Source organism: Wyeomyia smithii, chromosome 1 (genome assembly GCF_029784165.1).
Source record: "Wyeomyia smithii strain HCP4-BCI-WySm-NY-G18 chromosome 1, ASM2978416v1, whole genome shotgun sequence".
NCBI lineage: Eukaryota > Metazoa > Arthropoda > Insecta > Diptera > Culicidae > Wyeomyia > Wyeomyia smithii.
In genome coordinates this window covers 148,757,840-148,779,045 of record NC_073694.1, presented here as the reverse complement: position 1 = coordinate 148,779,045, position 21,206 = coordinate 148,757,840, and the positions used below count along the sequence as shown (strand labels likewise).

General features: G+C 39.6%; 2 protein-coding genes across 15 annotated transcripts in view; both read right to left on the bottom strand.

The window, feature by feature from the left end:
• The window catches only part of LOC129727911 (polypyrimidine tract-binding protein 2), a 594,233-nt gene that overhangs the window by 92,993 nt on the left and 480,034 nt on the right, over positions 1 to 21,206 (bottom strand). The gene's annotated exons all lie outside the window — the stretch shown is intronic.
• On the bottom strand, positions 11,902 to 13,631 carry LOC129727987 (uncharacterized). Its single transcript, XM_055686322.1, has 2 exons — positions 13,537 to 13,631; positions 11,902 to 13,506 (listed from the first exon to the last, which is right to left on the bottom strand). The coding sequence occupies exons 1-2, from the start codon at positions 13,579 to 13,581 to the stop codon at positions 11,902 to 11,904; spliced, it is 1,650 nt and encodes a 549-aa protein (XP_055542297.1). The 5' UTR covers positions 13,582 to 13,631.

Here is a 21,206-nt window from a genome sequence, read left to right as displayed (position 1 = left end):
ACACTACTCCGGACAACCTAGTTCAGAAGATGTGCGAAGACCCGAACATCTGCAGGGCGGTTTGTGCAGCCGCCTCTCAAATAGTCCTAGAGCTGCAGGGCAGGCGACAGGTTGACCACCGACACGCCAGTGTTAGCTAACTGCCAGGTTAGTTAGCTAATTAGCTAGGAGACTTGATAGAGCCATGAGGTTGCACAAAGCATAAAGCCGCTTCCCGAAGCAATACCTAGTGGTCGTCCCGGGGAGTTTTATGAGCTGGAGACTGGAGGGTTTTAGTGTGCCAAACCTCACACTACCTGAGGTTAGTCTCTCAGGTGTTTGATAGCAAATCTTCCCTCTACCTAAAATAAAAAAACCGAGAATTGTGTGAAAAACGGCCACAATACAATCAGAGGCTCGGAAAAGGAAGTTTACTGTGTGACAACGCTCGGCCTCATACTGCCAAGTTCGTTAAAACTCACATACAACCGCCTAAATTGGAAGTAACCTGCCATATTTCCTAGATATTGCAGTCCAGTTATCACTTGTCCCGTTCAATGGCACATGGTCTGACTGATGGTTGCTCTGATCATACCAAGACATCGAAAAATGCCTTGTTTCAATAACCTCGACAGACAAACACTTTTATCGTAACGGTATTCGAGCTCTACCAGAGAGATGGGACAAAGAAAATGGTAGCTGGACAACACTTTGAATTATTTATAAATAACAATTTTTTTTAAAATAAAATAAAATTTATTAAAAAATAACACATCTGATATATTCTGAGAACTTCAGTATTTTTAAAATTTTCAGTACCAATTTTAGAATAACTAGTACTTTAGCACATATTCAGTTATTTTAGTATTTTTAACATTTCAATATTTTGACAAAAGATCATCATTAACGTTTTTTGCCTTTCTCCTAGAAAGGTATAGCAATCACTGGAAAAACCAAAGGTATAAAAGTGCTCCGAAGGGTCGAATCTCGTATATCAATCGACTTAGTTTGAAGAGCTGAGCATTTTTTGTATGTGTGTGTGTGTGTGTGTGTGTGTGTGTGTGTGTATGTAACGCTCTCCCAAACTCACTCGATTTTCTCAGAGATGGCTGGACCGATCTTCATGAAATTAATTGCAAATGAGTGGTCTAGTTGCCACATAAGACCCTATTGAATTTCATTGCAATCGGATTTTTAGTTTAGAGGTTATGTTCAAAAATGTGAAAATCACGAAACATCAATATCTCAGAAACTACTCAACCGATTTTAACAAAATTAGTTTTAAATGAACAAGCTACTTAAAAAACCCTTAACTTTTGAGTTTCATGAAGATTGAACGTGTGGTTCAGAAGTTATTCAATGAAACGTGTTCTGGAGAGTGTTTAATATCACTCATGTTTCTCAGAGATGGCTGAACCGTTTTCCACAAAATCAGTGTCAATTGGAAGGTCTAGTTACCCTATAAGACCCTATTGATTTTTTTTGCAATCGGACTATTACTTTGCCTGTTATGTTTAAAAATGTGAAATCCAGCTTTGAAAAGAAACATATTCCGAAGACTACCTAAACTCACTCACTTTTCTCAGAGATGGCTGAACCGATTTCCACGGAATTAGTGTCAAATGAAAGGTCTAGCTGACTCATAACACCCTATTGAGTTTCAATGTAATCGGTCTGTTTTTTTTGTCTGTAATGTATCAAAATATGAAAATCACGAAACTTCATTATCTCAGAAAGTACACAACCGATTTGAACAATATTGGTATCAAATGAACGGGCTAGTTAAAGGTTAATTGATGAATTTTTTAGTGATTAAACACGTGGTTCAAAAATTGTGAAAAGAAACATGTTCCGGTGACTTTTCGAATTCACTCGTTTTCCCAAAAATGGCTGGACTAAATTCAACAATTTTAGTGTCAAATGAAAAGTTTGGCTTTCCTATAGGTTCCCATTCTATTTGACTATAATCGTATTTTAAATTATAAAAATAACGAAAGACTTATTTGAACATATCTAGTGTCATTTGAACGGGTTGTCCCTCAAACTCACAAGTAAGAAATTTCATAGCAATTTGATATGTGGTTTTAAAATTAAGAAAAGAAACGAAATTCAAAGACTATTTAAAACTGTAACTGCTTTGATCAAAACATATGGCCTCAACAAAATTTAAATTTTGTATTGTGCGATGCGTACGTTCCCGGTATTACTCGTGATTGAAGTGTACGAAATTCAAAGTCATTTCTTTTATTTCGCTACTTCTTCAGCACGAATATTTTACTCCTAATTAATAACATTTTTAACTTTTTGCCTTTCTCCTAGAAAGGAATAGCAATCACTTGCAAAACCGAAGATATGAAAGTGCTCCAAAGGGCCAAATGGCATATATCACTCGACTCAGTTCTGTATGTATGTGTGTGTGTGTGTGCACATTTTTATTTTCACTCACTTTTCTCAGAGATGGCTGGACCGATTTTAATGAAATTATATGCAAATGAAAGTTCTAGTTGCCCCATAAGACCCTATTGAATTTCATTGTAATTGGATTTTTATTTTAGAGGTTATGTTTAAAAACGTAAAAATCACGAAACATCAATATCTCAGAAACCACACAACCGATTTCAATAAAATTGGTATCAAATGAACGCGCTATCTTTTATATGGATTGAACGTGTGGTTCAAAAGTTATGATAAGTAACGTCTTCTGAATACTGTTTAATTTCACTCATGTATCTCAGAGATGGCTGGACCTATTTCCACAAAATCAGTGTCATATGAAAAGTCTAGTTATTCCATAAGACCCTATTGATTTTTTTGCAATCGGAATATTACTTTGCCTGCTATGTGTAAAAATGTGAAATCTATTTTCGAATTTTCGAAATTTCGAAGAATACATAAACTCACTCACTTTTCTCAGAGATGGCTGAACCGATTTTCACGAAATTAGTGTCAAATGAAAGGTCTAGCTGACTCATAACACCCTATTGAATTTTACTGTAATCGAACTGTAACTTCGTCTGTAATGTACCGAATTGTGAAAATCACGAAACTTCATTATCTTAGAAACTACACAACCGATTTGATCAATAGTATTATCAGATGAACGGGCTAGTTAAGGGTTGACTGATGAATTATGATTTAACACGTGGTTTCAAAGTTTGGCTGCCCTATACGTTCCCATTTCATTTGATTATAATCGAACAAAGCAACCGTTATGTATTAAATTGTTAATAAAACAACGAAATTATATTATCTCAAAGATTACACGACTTATTTGAACATAACTAGTGTCATACGAACGAGTCATCTCTCAAACTTACAAATAACAAACTTCATAACAATTTGATATGTGGTTCAAAAGTTATGGAAAGAAAAGAAATTCAAAAGCTATTTAAAACTATACCTGCTTCGATCAATATATGTGGCCACAATATAATTTAAATGTGGTTTCGTACCATTTGAATGTTCCCGGTATCGCACGTGATTGAATTGTTCGAAATGAGGAGTCATTTCTTTTGTTTCGATATTTTTTGAGCATTTACATGACGTCAAATTTCATATTTTATACTTCTACTACAACATCATTATATTAGAACCCAAAAAGTGAATACACATTCATTGGATTGAAGCATTCATGTAAATCTATTTTTACAAATAATAAGTTTGAATGAGAAAGGCTGGGTCTGACCGCTAGGTGGATTAATTTAGGTTTTATATTATCAATACTTTTAACAGTTTACTATATTCGAAAACATAAGCATGTTTAGAACTCAAAAACTGTATAGTACTTGAAAAACCAATAATTGAATAATTAACACAAATCAATACGATCGACATGATAAACGCTAGACTAATGAAAAGGTAAGTATGATTGGCATTAGTAATTATGATAGTTAGTCCTTATTACATTTCTTCTCGGGAAAAAGGATTTTTTTTTTCTAAAAAATACGAACGATTTCACCCGAGAGGGATGATTTTGCGCACCGGAAACCAACTGTTTTAAAGATTATTTCCATCAAAGACACAAAAATAGGAAACTGCACACGATCCATTGTTTGACTATGAGTTGTTTCATGATTGGTAATATTGATAAAGAGCAATAAAAAGAATCACGGAAGGAGTATCAACGGAAAATAGAGGTTGGATGATAGATAGGTGAATAAGAGGGAACGATACAATTGCCAAGATCACAAACGTGTCTTACGCTGTTGCGGAGAGCAAATAGAGACCACGTTTGGCTGATGAGACGTTTTTCTCTGCCACCGGTGATTTGTTTTCGATGCGGCTTTTAAAGTTTAATATAAGAACTCAATCGACACTGCTTTACATTTTTCAATACGTCTATTCTGTTTACTGAGCAATCAATTAGCACCCGTAACTCTAAAGTAATTATTCCCTAAAGAAATCACCACCAACAGCTTGAGAACCACAAAATAGTGCAACATAGGCTCGACTGTTTATTCTTCTAACTCGCAAAGCATTGTGTGAAACAGGGAATATGCTCGGATAGAATAGTATTTCGTATAAGCAAATAATGTTTCTCTTGCTCGAGTATATTTCGGTTTCCTTCAATGACGATGACGAGGCAGCCAGCAGATACTGAGGAGGCGGCAAACAGAACAAAATCAATTCAATTTTCCTAATGAACTAGATGCAATAAAATTCTCGCTCCCGTTCCGTGCCGTCTGCTTCATATCCTCCTGATTTGCTGCAAAGCCATACCAAGGCGAGAGTCTAGCAGCCACAATCATTTTCTAATAAATATCAATTCTGTTCTCATTCGTTTGTCTATGAAGCAATGACATGGTTTTGCCTCCTCCTTGTCTATCTTTCGAATCAGGCTACAGGAGGAAACCTATTTCACCCGTTTATAGACCTGATGGATGCTCTTTTTCGGTTTTCAAGTAGAATTCAAGTTTCAACAATCGTAGAGAAGATTGATAGCTAGGGGAAGTGCACCAGTTATGGCAATAGGTTGAAGGATGTATCAGTCTTTTGAATATTTCGGTTGTGAAAATTCGGATATTTTTATGTTCATAGTGTTCATTGTAAGGTAATAACAATTATTCATCATATATTAAGAAACTGAAATTTTCTATATAGTTTAATGATAAAACGCCGCAGAAAAAAACTCTTCCACCGAGTCCCAGTTATGGTCATAATGTTCTTTTGGTCGCCATAGAACTGAACCAGTTGTAGTCATATCGAAAAAAGAAACATTGAATTGAGTTTTTATATCCGTCACGTACAATTTTACCAGATAATGATCAGCAAAAAAATATCATGCTCAAAGGGATGGCTTACAAACCACGTTAGCTTGTTTAAAGAAAATACGAAACGGCGACCTCACCTTTGCAAGATGTATTTATATACTAAATTAAAACAGTGAAACATGAACTGTGGTCTGACTTCTTATCTCATTATTTCTAATGCCCCCTAACAATTATGTTTATATTAAGCAGCTAATCAATTTGGTTCAAACAAGAAAACACAGGAAATCACATTCACGAGCATGAAGAAGCTGACACTCAAGGATTAAAATTTATTAGTATACATATATCACAAGTTATACAAACTCTGAGAACAAGAAATAATCACATCAAAACTCTGGGCTTAGTTTTTCGTTCTAGTTTCGGAGCTTGCTTTTTTCGGCTTTTTTACGTTCAGACTCTTCTGCTTTGGCCTTTTCCATTTCCTCGCGTTTTAATTTCATCGCCACGCGTTCTTGAGCTTTTTGTTTCTTCGAGCTCCTATAGCCTTTACTTATCCTTTTCACGTATTTCTTCAAGTCTTTTCTTCGCTGTAAGTCTGTAAGAACAGGGAAAAATCACTTTGAACAATTACGGTGCTTTGCGACGCGGCGCGAAGCTGGTGCCTTTTTGAAAAAAATTGACATCCGTCGAGCATGCTGACTGCTTCTATTAGAATGCTATCTGCAGGATTCAAAAGCACAGTTTCAAGGACGGGACGCGGTGGGCTCGCAGATTGGTTGAATTTCTTGTACAATCCTTGAAGAAGTTTTTGTTGTTGACGTTACGTTTTGCTTTCCTGGTGCTTGTTCAACCTCGTCAACATTACGAGAACAGGTCTGTGCTATGACCTCCTTGGACTTGGGATGTAGGTAAAAGGATGTCTCATCCCCATTCCATACATTGTTAGGAATGCTCAATATATGGAGCAAGTCATTTTTCGTCAGAAAGCTATTAGTAAAACCAAACCAACCACGAAGATCCTTCTCTGACACTCGCGCGCTAGCTGATGTTATAGTTGAAATTAAACGCTTATTGCAGCTTTTACAACTAAAATTATAGCTAGTTACCCACCTGGAATGATAATGCTGTCCCTAAATCAAACAGAAATCACTAAGAAAGCACTAAATACTCCGAGAAAACGTTTGCCGATGGGTTGTTTATTTTCTTTTCGATATGGCGATAACTGGTGTTTCCCACGCGTGCTATGATCCATTCGCATGTTGCCAAATGGGGAACTTCAATTTATTTTGTACCGATTATGGCAATACTGATAACATGTTTAGTTCGATAAAAAACACCTCAACTTAACAGTTTATATGAATGGATAATTCAATTCCAATGCCATATACGTCATTTTTAAACTTATATTGTTGTTAACTTGTTCCTACCAGCGATTTCAAAATAGCATGTCTACTAATAAAATGATGTCCCTTAAACTGGAAGTACAAAGTCAGCAGAACAAAGAGCTATTAGCATGATAATTTACTGCTCATTCGATGCTCATTTAATGCCATATCGCCGAATTCAATGCTCCATCATTTCTTTGGAAAATGCTCTTGTTTGCTAGCTTAAGAAAATAGCTAGCAGACAATATACGAAAATGGCATTTTTAGTCACAAAACAGTTATATAACGGTCAAAAACATTTAATGCTCATTAAATGCTCTTTAAAAACCCTGATTTTCATGATAATTCTATTGATTATGTATAAATTTTTCAAGTATATGATAATACATGAATAGCTTCAATTTTTTCAAATATTTTCCTCTGAAAACAATCAGAATCCTTTTGATACTATTAGATACCAATTAAATGCTTCCATAGGCTCGCATATGGAAGCATTTAATTGGTATCTAATCGTATCCAAAGGATTCTGATTGTTTTCAGAGGAAAACATTTGAAAAAATTAAATCATATATTTGAAAAATTTATACAAAGTCAATAAAATTATCATGAAAATCAGTTTTTTTCAAGAGCATTAAATAAGCATAAAATGTTTCTGACCGTTATAGAACTGTATTGTGACTAAAAATGCTATTTTCGTATATTGTCTGCTAGCTATTTTCTTAAGCTAGCAAACAAGAGCATTTTTCAAAGAAATGATGGAGCATTAAATTCGGCGATATGGCATTAAATGAGCATCGAATGGGCACTAAATTTTCATGCTATTAACTCTTTGTTCTGCTGACTTTGTACTTCCAGCTTAAGGGACATAATAAAATGATAAGAGCTCGTATGAAAGGGCTTAAAAAACTTCAATTTTTTAGCAAAATAATTATGAACATTTATGTTTAATGATTGATTATCATAATGCAAATAGCCTTTTTTCATGTTTACTAGATTTTTTTCGATATTTATTGTTCCATGTCTTTCAATTTTTGATTTTTTGAGCAGTATAGCCATAACTGGTGCTATTGCTATAACTGGCGCCCCTACCCTACCTGATGTATCCTCTTTCGGGATGGTTTGGGTAGTAAGATGAATTGAATAAACAACCCCGAGGGTTGAGCGTCGATTACGGTATTGAGCACGTTGAGTATGCAGGAAGGCCTTTTAGTCTTTCGAAAACACCTTTTGAAAATGAAAGTATATCAAATAGCCAATGGCTGTCCGAACATCGGGAAGGATGTCTCAACCAAAGCGGCTATGTGAATGTATGATGAGTCTGTCAAAAATCGCATCTCCTGTGCAGTCTCCGGAAAAAAGACTAGTAACTCAAATGGAAGTCAGTTCGATATGAAAGACAGTCTCTGATGGAGCCGCCTGGCCTTCCATTAATACCGTCAGTCGTGCATCAATCCGATGAAGCCAGGAAAATATTCCACACTCTTCAGAAACCAACACATCGTCGAAATTATCATCATCGTATGTGGTTGAACCACTTCATTTCTTAACCAGAACGTCAGTTTTACCTGATGTACATTTTAATAAAGCTGTTGCTTCTCGATTCACAATCTCCGACACACACTACGGAACCGCCGCCGTACGTTGAGCCTTCGGTGTATCTTTTTCATCAATCGATGTTCTGATCGTCGCCTCCTGTGGCCTCGCACAAGCAGGAACCCTTCACGTCGTCCGAAGCTGACAACGACATAGACACCGATAGCAGGAAGCAGAAACTCCGCCGTTCAATATGTAGCAAATTGCTATAAATGCCACCGAGCGAAGGTAACGTACCGAGACTCAACACGCCACCACTATGGTGCGTTTGTGGTGAAAAGTGATTCTCTGCCAACGGAGCGAGCGTAGGACTGGGATCCCACCTCAAAACGCAATGTACTTAGGGAAGTTAGGGGATTTAATGTACGTATCATCGCTTGGTTCGATGTGATCCGATTGAAAAATTATCACCACTACGTGGGAGAGTTTTCAATGCGAACCTTCTGCATTCTTCTTCTTTCAAATTTTCAAAAAAGCCTTTTCACAAAAGTTCATCGTGCAATGTTCTCACGCCTGCTCCATCATGCGGCAAAATGCGGTCAAACAAACTCGTGTTCCTGCAATTTCAATCAATTTCAGAACCTTTCCTTACCTATAGAGTGCGAGTACCGAGAGGTTGAAGTCGACATAAAAAACGCACCTGAACGCATTCACCCTCAGATGGATTTCCTATTATTCGTGACCAAAAACCCTCATCCGTCGGTGTACGCGTCCGTCCTCACCCGAATTCGTATCTCATTATCTTACCGGAAAAACTCTAAACGTTCCCTCCAGCCACAGGCACGTTTGTCTGCCACGCAAAGTGGAAAACAAAAAGCGCAACAAGAAAGCGGCTGCCTTTGTGAGTCCTTGGGTGAAAGCCGGAAAGCATAACCTCCGCGCTCCCACCTCAAATCGCAGCGCGTTCTCGCGCTTCAGCATCCGGCAGGCAGCCACCGTTTTAGCGAGAAACATTTTAATGTATTTACTTAAAATTGTGTTATTCGATAATTGCGTTTTTGTTTTAGGCTCTCGTGCCTGATTTGGTTGGTGATGTTGGTTAGGGGATTTGTGTCTAGCGTTCATAGAGGGGGCGTTTTAAAGGATGATGGTTGCAGGAAGGCTGCCTAGTTTACACACAAATAGAAATTTGTTTAGACAAATTGTTCATTTCAAAGATAAAAAAACGTTCTGAACTTTACAAGACATTCCGCCATTGACTTGCGACAGACCATTGACTCGCGAAAATAAACTGTTGAAGAGCCTGAAAAATGTGGTGTTACTCCTCAAATGGCTGGCAAGAAACAATGTTGCGCGTATCAACAGTATTCTTCTAGTGGGCGAACTGCATGGAGGTGTTCTCGGGCGGAAATGCACAGTCAAGGTGCATTCCGAGAAGTGCTCTCACTGCTGTACAGAACGACAACCGGAACAAGTAACCAACCAAAGTTCGCGCGAATGTCCGGATGGCAGCATGACGCGGAAGAACGACGAGGGTGGTGCAATCAGCCAAGTCGAGAGTCATACACATACACACACATACCGAGGCGAGTGGATATGGATCCTGTTGCAGTAAATAACTCTATTCACAGACGACCGGAAAGCTGAGAAACAGACTGAATGGAACAGATGCTGATGTGTTTGAGGTGGACGTCTGTGTGTGTCTGTTTGTGAGTGTGCGCTTGCTGTCGCTAGAAATCCTTCTTAGTCGTTGTCGTTTCGCTGTCACTAAATGCGGGAACGAAAAACCGAAGAATAGAGTGGAGTTCTTTTCTAGCCTAGAATTCCACTTTCTCTACGATGGTTTTAGGCGAAATAGGGGATTGAGAATGGATTCTGGTTACCAACCTGGTACGGAATCACTTGTGCATGTGATTTGGCAGTCCTCGCGTGGTGATAGCGCCTGCTTTGACGAGAAGAAACAACAACAAAAGTAAAGGGGTAAAGAGGATGAGAGAGCCAACGAGGGTGAGGAGAATGTGAAAAATTGTTCGTGTGCACAACCCGTCGGATCGGATCGAGTTGATGAATGCAACTACATTATTGATGATGGACGGAGACGTTTTGTGAGGATGATGGATTCTGTGCAAGTTTTGTTCTGTAGTCGGATAGTGCCGGTGGAGCGCGCGGAGGAGTCGCTTTGTGGGCCACCGGAGGCTTCATTACTTGCAGCTGAATGACGTAAAGATGCTTTAGCGAGATTGAATCCCAAGAGGTAAAAGTGCATGAAGCAGATAAAAGGTTATTTCCGAGTAGCAAATCATGTGGGTTTTCTGCTGACTGCGGCCAGGTGGAGCCATTGAATTGCTGTTGTCAGTGAACATTCTTGAAAATCTCCCTAGGACTTGTTTTTGGGAAAGGATCAGGAAAGCACATGTTGTTTCGGTTTTTGGCCTTTCTCGTGAAAATATATTAATTATCGGTGTAGAAAATATAGTTTGACCCTGATATGTTCTTTTCAAAGATAAAAATCTAAATTTATACGCTAAATGACTAAATGTGTACTAAACATGAAATCGGATGTCATTTTCATTTCTTGATAAATATGTGTATTTTTAAAATATTTAAAAGAGCGAACAGTAGAAAAAACGTGGAAGAAAAGGTGTTTTTCTGCTATAGTTAGCGATACCGCTTACCGTACAACGCACGTGCTATTTAAATAAACCGTTGCGTAGTACAGTCAAAGGTCAATTGAAGAACAACATTCAAATTGTTGTTTATCGCAAGACATAAACAGCGGTGTGCCAATGGAAACCGACTATAGGTTTTTTTTAAAGTTTCGGTATCTCGAAAAAAATGCAGCTCAACCATGCTGTAGTCCAAAGGTGTCCAACGTACGGCCCGCGGGCCGCATCCGGCCCTCTGCTTCATTACTCGTGGCCCGCGTTAAGTTTTGAAACACGTTTTACATCTGGCCCATGTGTTCATGTATTCGGATTGGAATTTGTTGTGATTAAAACACTTTTGCATAATTTTATATTACACGAGTAATGCCATTCTAATTTTAGTGTGTTGAAAGTTGAAACTATCAATCCGACATTTCATAAATGAAGAACTATTGAAGAATGCAGACAGTAAAAATAATCGTCGTTTATTAGACGAGAATTTAGACTCATTGCGGATTTCGGTATCAGATTTTTATAACAATATGACAAAAAAAAACAATGGGTTTAAGTTTCTCATCAACTCTTAAAACACATGTTATTTTAAAACCTGACAACAATAAATATAAATCCTGTTTTACCAAAGGAACAATTTCAAAAAGTCATTGCTTGTTTTCTTTATTTGATATAGTTGTCACTTGTAAATTTTTCTTTTATTATGGTAAGCTTCAACTGATATCACCCTTGGTTATTAAATTTAAAACGGGCTGCTTCTCAAATCAAAGGTAATTAACATCATAGTCAGCTGAAATTTGAAAGTTTTTCAAAGTATGGCCCGCGCGTCATAAATGTTGGACAGGTCTGCCGTAGTCTCTCTCCCAGTTCCAGGTGTAGTAACAAAATTCCATTCTTAGGGCATCTTCAGCGGTGGTCCAAATCGTTGTTTTGTTTTATTTTTTTGGAACAAATTCAAATTCACTGCTGCACCGGTGGTGTAAATTTTGTTTTATACCAGATCTCAATTGAAAAAAAATTGAAACTGGTATACGTTTTGGTCTTTTTTGTCACTTTTTGGAACAAGAAATAGATCGTTCTAAAACCCTTTGTACGCTCCCAATTCTTCTTTTTTTTCTTTTTTGGCTAACGGACCGTTCACCGTTCTAGGGCCGGACGAATTAGAGATGTCCAGCTTCTTCTGTCTTGGGCAGCCGTTCTCCAGTCTCTTCGTACACCAGCAGATCGTGCATCTTCTTCCACCGCGCACATCCACCGCGTGCGAGGCCTACCACGGAGTCGACGGCCTCTTCCTGGTTCTCTACTGAAGATAGTTTTGGCGGCTCTCTCGTCAGGCATCCTGGCTACGTGTCCAGCCCACTGAAGCCTGCCCCGCTGTATTACCTTCACTATATCAGCATGTTTGTATACCTGGTACAACTCGTGATTCATGCGTCTGCGCCACACTCCACCTTTCAATTTACCACCAAGTATCGATCGCAGAATTTTACGCTCAAAAACTCCGAGCACTCGTCGATCAGCTTCCTTCAGCGTCCATGCTTCATGTCCGTAAAGGGCCACCGGGAGTATCAGCGTCCTATACAGCGCTAGTTTTGTGCGAGTTTGCAAACTACGGGACCTTAGCTGGTTACGCAGTCCGTAGAAAGCCCTGTTCGCAGCTGCAACTCGTCGTTTCACTTCACGGCTCATATCGTTGTCACATGTCACAAGCGTACCAAGATAAACGAATTCGTCAACCACTTCAAATCGTTCCCCATCTATCTCCACCTCAGCACCAACACCACGGGGACTCCCACGCTCTCTGCCAGCTACCATGTACTTCGTTTTGGCAGAGTTAATGACAAGTCCCAATCTCGCTGCTTCTCTCTTAAAAGGTACGAAAGCCTCCTCCACGGCCTTACGGTTGATACCGATGATATCGACGTCGTCCGCAAAACCAAGAAGCATGTGAGTTTTCGTGATGATCGTACCGTTTCTTTCGACGTTTGCTCTTCGTACTGCACCCTCAAGAGCGATGTTAAACAGTAGGTTGGAGAGCGCATCCCCCTGCTTCAGCCCATCCAACGTTACGAACGCGGCTGATGTCTCGCCAGCTATCCGCACGCACGATTTGGATCCCTCCAGTGTCATACGACTCCGCTTTATTATTTTCGTAGGAAAACCGTGTTCCAGCATGATCTGCCACAGCTCATTTCTTTTCACTGAGTCGTATGCCGCCCTGAAGTCCACAAACAGATGGTGAGTCGATAAGTTGTACTCCCGGAACTTATCGAGGATCTGTCGCAGGGTGAAAATTTGATCCGTCGTGGAACGCCCTTGTCGAAAACCAGCCTGGTATTCGCCAACAAAGGATTCCGTTAGCGGTCTCAATCTGAAGAACAGGATACGGGAGATCACTTTATATGCGGAGTTGAGCAACGTTATCCCTCGATAGTTGCCACAATCCAATCGATGGCCCTTCTTATAAATAGGGCATATGAGGCCTTCCAACCAGTCGTTCAGCATTTGTTCGTCCGCCCAGATTTTTAGTATTGTCTGGTGGATCGCATAGTACATCCGCTCGCTTCCCGCTTTTAGAAGTTCGGCCGGGATACCGTCCTTCCCAGCGACCATGCCGTTTTTCAGCTCACTAATCGCCTTTTTCATCTCCTCCTGTGTCGGTGACTCCACAGCTTGTTCGTCACTCATAATCGTCATCCTGTTCCTGCTCTGCTCATCCGGCTCCTCACCGTTCAATAGCGCCTGAAAATGCTCCTTCCACCTGGCTGCAACCGTCGGTTTATCAGTAAGCAGGTTGCCGTCCTTGTCATTACACATGACCGGCACAGGGAAATTCCTGCTTCTGACTCTGTTGACAGTTCTATAGAATCACCGCACGTCGTTTTCAGCAAAGCTGTCCTCTGCGCTGGCGAGCACCTGCTCCTCGTACTCACGCTTCTTCCGACGGTGAGTTCTATTTTCGGCAGCTCTTGCCACCCTGTACCTCTCTCTGTTCTGACGCGTAACCGCAGTGAGCATGCGGCTCCTGGCTCGTTTCTTCTCATCTGTCGCTCTCTGGCACTCAGCATCGAACCAGCCGTTAGGCTGTCTTCCACGCGTCGTACCTACCACCTCTCTCGCAGTCGTTTCGATGGCGCCGTGAATACTGCTCCACAGCCCATTTATGTCTTCTACTCCTTCCTCCTGCTGTTCTGCGATCCGTTGATCCAGCTCTCTGGCGTATTCTGCTGCCACGCCATCAGCTTTCAACCGCTGAATGTTGAAACGCGTCGTCCTCTCTGTACGAGATTTCAGCACGTTCGACAACCGTGCGCGGATCTTACAAACGACGAGGTAATGGTCAGAGTCAATGTTTGGTCCCCGAAAAGACCTAACATCAGTAACATCTGAAAAGTGCCGACCGTCAATCAGTACGTGATCGATCTGGGAGCAGGCTTCTCCATTTGGATGCCTCCAGGTGTGTTTCCGAATATTCAAACGTGGAAAATAGGAGCTACATATGGCCATTCCTCTGGCCGCGGCAAAGTTTATCAGCTTCAGGCCGTTTTCATTGGTTGACGAGTGGAGGCTATGCCTTCCAATGACCGGACGGAAGAATTCCTCCCTCCCAACCTGTGCGTTTGCGTCCCCGATGACGACTTTTACGTCGTGTTTTAGGCACTCGTCATAGGTTCGCTCAAGCTTGTCATAGAACTCATCTTTGACTTCATCGGATTTGTCGTTTGTCGGTGCGTAGGTGTTGATTAAACTGTAGTTGAAGAATTTGCCCTTAATCCTCAACACGCATATATGGTCATCTACGGGCCTCCACCGGATGACTCTTGTTTTCTGATTTCCCAGCACTACGAAACCGACGCCCCGTTCCGCTGCTTTGCTGCCACTGTAGTAGATGTGGTACTTGAAAGAAGTGCGTGCAATAGGGTCTACTGCACGGAATTCCCTTTCTCTGGAATTTGGCCACCGAACCTCCTGAATCGCTGCGATTTCGACTCCCTGCCGCTGTAGTTCTCGAGCAAGCAAGCCAGTCCGCGCCGGTTCATTGAGAGATCGGACGTTCCAAGTACCCAATTTCCAATCGTTTACCTTAATCTTTTTTCGTGTTCGTAGCCTAGGTCTTTGCCGATTGATCCGTTCCGTATTTCTAAATTCGTTGTTCGTGGTTGATGAAAGGTTTCGGTATGCTACCTTACCAGGGTCGCGATACCTACATCCTGCTGATGGGGCTGCCATCTTAGGTGTAGCTGGCGGGATACAGCATTCCATCATTCAGCCGCCCGCTCCGGGTCAGATGCTGTTGTACGCCGCCCCTATGGGGATACAGCCGCGTACGACCCCCTTCCCAGTCAGCATACGACCATAGTTTCCACCGGGGTTGGTTACCCGATCTCCGCTAAGGTTACTCGTATTCCGGTCGGCACCACGCGGAGGTTGGGATAGGAGTTGCTGGACAGAGGTGAATGGCCACATTAGGGTCTCAAGTTACACGTGTCCAGCCATTTGCCAACCAACGCTACCAATAGGTGGGTAAAATGTCATATTTTAATTGAACACCTCATTTTTAGCTATTTTTATTACATATTTCCATATGTAGTGGGACTAGAGGAGACCTCAAGAGGCCAGAAAAATGTTCCTTGAAGACACTGAACTGAAAACGTTCAAAATACAGGCTTGTTTCAATATCCTTAAAACCAAACCCAAGTTTGAAGAAATGCAAGATTTTGAAAGATTGATGAGACGAAAACGGAAGATGAACATCTGCGCGATCAAATATTTTTCGCTATCCTCCGAAGCTCTACTTGTATTTTTCGATCATACCAATCCATCCTGAGAAATGTCACTGACGTTAAATATATAAAATCTTGAGGATATAGAGTGTCTTGCCAAAGTAAGCGTTTAATGTGCGTAAAAACTATCGAATTTCCGTTTGATAAATATTGAGTGCTTTCCATTATAACAAGTCTCATAAACTTATAACATGGGGTATTGAATTGTTGACAGTGTGACAGATGTCAGCGGTTCAAAACAACAAGATATATAACAGCGATGCGGAGAACGAAAAGTTGGTCTATATTAGCTGGTTCAATCCAGATTTCGCTGGTGTAAATTACTAGATTTTAAAGATTTAAAGTTGTTTCAAAAATAGACCACCGCTGAAGATGCCCTTATTCGATGTTACCTTCCGCTATATAATAAGAGATAGTATTATTTTTTGGTACTCCACCGTTGGTATGGAGTGCTGATACTAGACATCCTGCTTCCCGTGGGAGAACAACGACGGCCGCAGGGCAGTGAAATAAAAAGGCAACAAAAAAAGTAACTTTAGGTGACAGGGACACAAAGCCAAAAATTAATGAGCTATAAAAACAGATAGTTTAAGTAGATTGGGTTTGATAGACTTGATTCTGGGCAGTGGTTATTTTCTTCGCGCATACGGGAGCCTTACTATGTATTATAAGTCCTTGGGAAAGGTTTAAGCCTAGTGGTTTCGCTGTCAATCAAAATGTATACCTGAACATAGTTTGTACAAAATTCATTTCTTCCAAATTACCATACCGATCACATTACGTTAAAAAACACAAACGTTCCTGACAAACCACTCGACTCCATTTTTACCCCCAATACGCAATCCACCTCAATGTCGTCCAATCGAAGATTTCTTTGGGATTTTGTGTTCCTTCCGTGCAAAAATAACTGGAGATCAACGAAAGGTAAACAGTTGATTGGTAGAATCCAGAGATGCATTCGAAAAGTCGACGTGAAGTCCGTACAACGCTCTTGTTCCGGTAGCATAAAAAAGCTTCGTCGGAAGGGCGGTAACGGACCTCTCTCAAATGTTCAATATTTTTATTTTAGTTCATAATAAAGCCGATACAAATTTCATTTTCATTTTTTGTCAACCCCCCCCCCCCCCCCCAACATTCCAAAATGTTGAAAATTGGAAGGGGAAGAAAAAAAAGTTCAAGCCGTTTCGTTATTATTATTGACTTTTCGACAGCGTATATGCTCAATTTAGCAACAAACAAGTCCAGTGACAGTGAAAGTATCAGCAAAAGGCAAGCCGAATGATTTATAATGATAATAAGTGATATTTTCAACACACTTTTGCATGCTGGGTATAAACGTCGTAGCTTGCACACATTTTTTTATGAAAGCTATTTCTTTTTTTTTCTTCTCAGTGTTATTTATTTTTTACCCTTACCTTAGCTAACTTTGATAACCGTGTACATGAAAACTTATCGAAGTTTGTATCAGCCAAAATGTATTTTCATGAGAAATAATTCAGTTTTTCTTTATTCCAAAGTTTTAGTTGTCACCCGTTATATGGCGTTGAGCTGTTAAACAAAAATTTATAATGCGTGTATGCCCGCTAACGAAATTTCTTCACGCAAAAGGAAAGACAATCAGCAACGACTGTAACTAATAATCCTAATTAGTTCCTCACCCTTCCCACTACTGTCCGAAAAACGGCAAAACTTTTCTCACGATTTTCGCCCTATCCGTCTGTCACCGTATGAGATTCCACCGAACCGCACGACTTTTGCGGGTGATATTTTCCCATCGTGCGACAACACTCTTTTACCACCTCTCTACTCTACACGGAGCTATTAACCTAGGATAAGTGGGGCTGTTATCCCAAAAAAAAGCTAGCAATAGAGAAGCTCTGGATTGGTTTGCAACCCTCAGCCGGCATCATATTCGGTTACGGACTGCTGCACGATGAGTTCGAGTGGAATATATAAATCAAAATTCATAATATCGAAAAGTTTTACATACGACGCTACTAGTCGGCAGAGAGTAGGGTTGAAAGATGGACGGGGAAGGATGCAAAACGGTTGAATTGCTGTAAATCTGAGCTGTGAGTGTGTATGTAGGCAGACAGTATGTATGGTACCGGAAACATACATCGACTTTCGTTACAGCTGCTGCTCCGGCTGCTTGTGTTGAATGGCGGCAGCATGGTAGCTCCCTTCAAAGGCCTTTTTGACGGTTTTTCGGGATCCTTTTATCAACTAACCCCGGTTTGGGGTTTCCAGGGGTAGAAATAATTACGATTCTAATTACTTTGATGATTATTCAAAATTTTATTAAAGTGCTATCGTTCGGAAAGGTCTGCTTTCAGGTTGCTTTGCTAAAGCGGAATAAATTTGTGGGCCCTATTTTTGTATACTATAATCTCGATGAAAACTGGGCGCCGGCTCGGGACAAACAGAAACAGAGAGCTTTTCAGATTTAAAGGACTTTGATGTTGGCAGTGTGGAGCTAGCATTTCCGAATTAGCACCGGGGAAGTTATGACATTAATTAAAAAGAATTAATTCCAGTGCAGCTGGAATCGACAAGACGCGCTGTTTACAAACATAATTCATTAATTATAGGCAATTTCGCGCACCGTCCGAGATGCCGGAACCGGCAGCGACCGAAATGGTCACCGGGGGACTTCCGGATGCTCAACGCAGTGTATACACGAACAGTCGAACCTAGCTCAGATAATAAACTTTTCCCAGCGAGTAATGATTCATGAGTTTGGTTCGAGTCCATACAGACCTCGTTTCGATCCGCTCATCGAGTGCCCGTATGTACGGTACGACGTTCGAGAGCTTACCGGCAGACAAATGGTGGTTACCAACCGAAAACTCTAACCGATGGAAAAGAGATTTATCTCCTGTCTTCCACCACCCGCACCACCATGTTTCATCGAAAAATACCAGAACCAAAATACCCGCATATTCCCAGCGCGACCGCACAATACATGCCAACATTCGTTTATTACGATGTCTATACGGCGATATCCGCTTATTGGACACACGGCTCTGTTGCTGCTTTCAGAGCAGGTATCGTCGTATCGACTGACGATTGAGAACGAGAGTGCGAGAACTTCCGAATTCGATACAATATGTGTGTGCCCCCCGGTAGCTTCCACTGCTGTTTCCACCGCCTGAACCGACTCGTGGGACGTTTCTACCGACTGAACTGAAACTTTCCATACAGCAGTGGCAGTGGTTTTGAATCGAATGTAAATGATTTTCCAATGCAGCTCCCCATACGGGTCGGAAAGAGATCGGAGCATAGGAGCAAAGTTCTGATCGGTAAGAGCCTTAAATGAGTTATGATGGGTAAAACGGGGCCCCCACACTTTTAGTGCTGCCACAAAAGATCATTTGTCATGACTCATGAATAGAAAAAATTCCAAAAAATTTCGTGAAACTTTAACATAACTTGAATTTCAATAAAACTAATATAACCCGTACATAACCTTCCTTTATATTTTTGAATGATGTATGAAATCAGACAAAATATTTGAAAATTCATTTTTTTTTTGTTTTTTTTTATGTGGGATGGTTGGTGGCATCGTTTCAATTTGCCACATGTATGAAATCAGACAAAATATTTGAAAATTCACAATTTGTGTTACAAGTTGTGTTTATAGCAACACAGATCACAACCGAATTCAATACTACAGATTATTTATCTGAAATCTAGAGCAGTGGTTCTCAAATAGAGATCCACGGCCTGCAAGGGGGCCGCGAAAGTCTCGGTTTATTTGACAGGTGGTAAGATTTTCTCCTAGATACCATGGAACGGGGTGAAATTGATCAATTTTTATAACAATTTCCAATTAACTAGCTTCATGTACATTTTTCCCGAAATAGTATAATTTAAAACAAGTACTGGTATGTGCTCCAGTAATCCTCTATGGCTATAGGTGAAATTTCTATCGTCTACTTCATTAAATAAATTTGATAATTCTATAAGATACTATGAGGTAAATTAAGGTAAAATTGATCACCATTGAAATCCATACATTCTTTTGGCAATGTGCTTTTTTTTGATATGCTAAAGATAAATGAAGATTTCTGTACTGAAAAATATCATTTACAGCTAGTTTGGAAACGAAAATAACGATATTTCAGGTTAAAATTTGTTTATTTTGTTTCAGGAGCTGCTTATTGCTAAATTTGCTCTTATTTGATCATCGTTAGACCGATTTCAATTAGGTTTGTTGCAAAAGCTCAAAAACTAGCTCTGAAATTAAAATCTTTGTGGTTTCCTGCGAATTCATCAGTATTTCGTTGATGGTATGTAATGATCATTGTTGCAAATTACATTTTTTGAGCTTTTATCAAACTTTACTCACTTCTCCAAATTTAACGTAATTAACCGTCAACTAAGATTACTTTAAGTAAATCCAATGCTTTATTTTTGTTATTTGGAAACTTGTTTGATCAAATTTGATTGAGTTTTGACTGAGTTAGAAGAATTTTTCGAAAACATGTAAAATTGAACCGGGCATGCAAGGGTTAACTTTGAAAGGTATGTGAATCATGCAAAAGTTGCGTTTAAGGACACGTTAACATTGCCTAGTGTTGTAAGAGCAATATCTATTTTTATCACGAATTTTCAGGTGATCAATTTCACCCCACTGATCAATTTCACCCCATTCCACGGTACCTCTGTGACAGCGGATTTTAATTTTTTTTTTCATCCGCATGCACTTCATGTTTTATCTAGATAATTGAATAAATAAATAAATGACGTTCACAGAAAATATACCAATGAATCGTTGTGGGCCGTTCATCATCGAAGGAATGAACAAAATTAATATTTTATAAAAGAACCCATTTTTCCCAACGCTCTTTATTCGCCTCACCACATAAATCACTGCGTCAATTTTCGTGCTATTGATGCTTTAATATTCATCCTACTATTTTTATCCTAAACATGACTTAAAGTATTGATAAAGAGAAACATAATCTGACCATCATAATTTAAATCAATAAAGATTTCTTTTCTATTTTGCAGATTATGATGATATTAGAGACCACCGAAAATATTAAATAACTTGAAATCGGAGAAACCTGTGCACCCATTCACATTTGCCAGTTTTTGACATCATTTACTTATCAGAACGAAAATTTATTTTCTATTTACTACGTTTCCATTTGATATAAAATCCTTTTCAAGGATTAGAAAGGATATCGTTTTTCAAATCCTTGAAAAAGATTTTATTTTAAATCGAAACGTTGGGAATAGAAAATAAATTTTCGTTTTGATAAGACTGGAAAGCCGAAAAAAAACAAATTTACTAAATAAATAATCTGTCGTAAGTTGTTGATCTGTTTCAAAATGACGAATATTGCTAGCACAAGTTATTACAATTGCATTGACAATAAATTTGGTAAGCATTTGGTCAAAGACTTCAAATATCATCAGTCATCGTAACTTAGCGTTTGGTGTTTGATTTTCCATTCACTAGAATTCAATCTATAGAATTCTTGACTTAAAACTAAACTAACGACTTAAAACTGAAACTAACTATTAACGATAAAAAAGTAAATAGTATTCGGGCGCAAACGGGAAAAGCTGTTACCAATATCAACGATAATTCTTACATATAAGCAACTTATTCTCCATTTTGGCCGTACTCCCTCGTCGCCACATTGC

Coding starts and splice junctions, on each gene's coding strand:
- LOC129727987 (XM_055686322.1), bottom strand. CDS start 13,581: ATGTGTAATGACAAGGACGGCAACCTGCTTACTGATAAACCGACG. Junction 13,507..13,536: donor TGCTTACTGATAAACCGACG/GTTGCAGCCAGG, acceptor GAGCATTTTCAG/GCGCTATTGAACGGTGAGGA.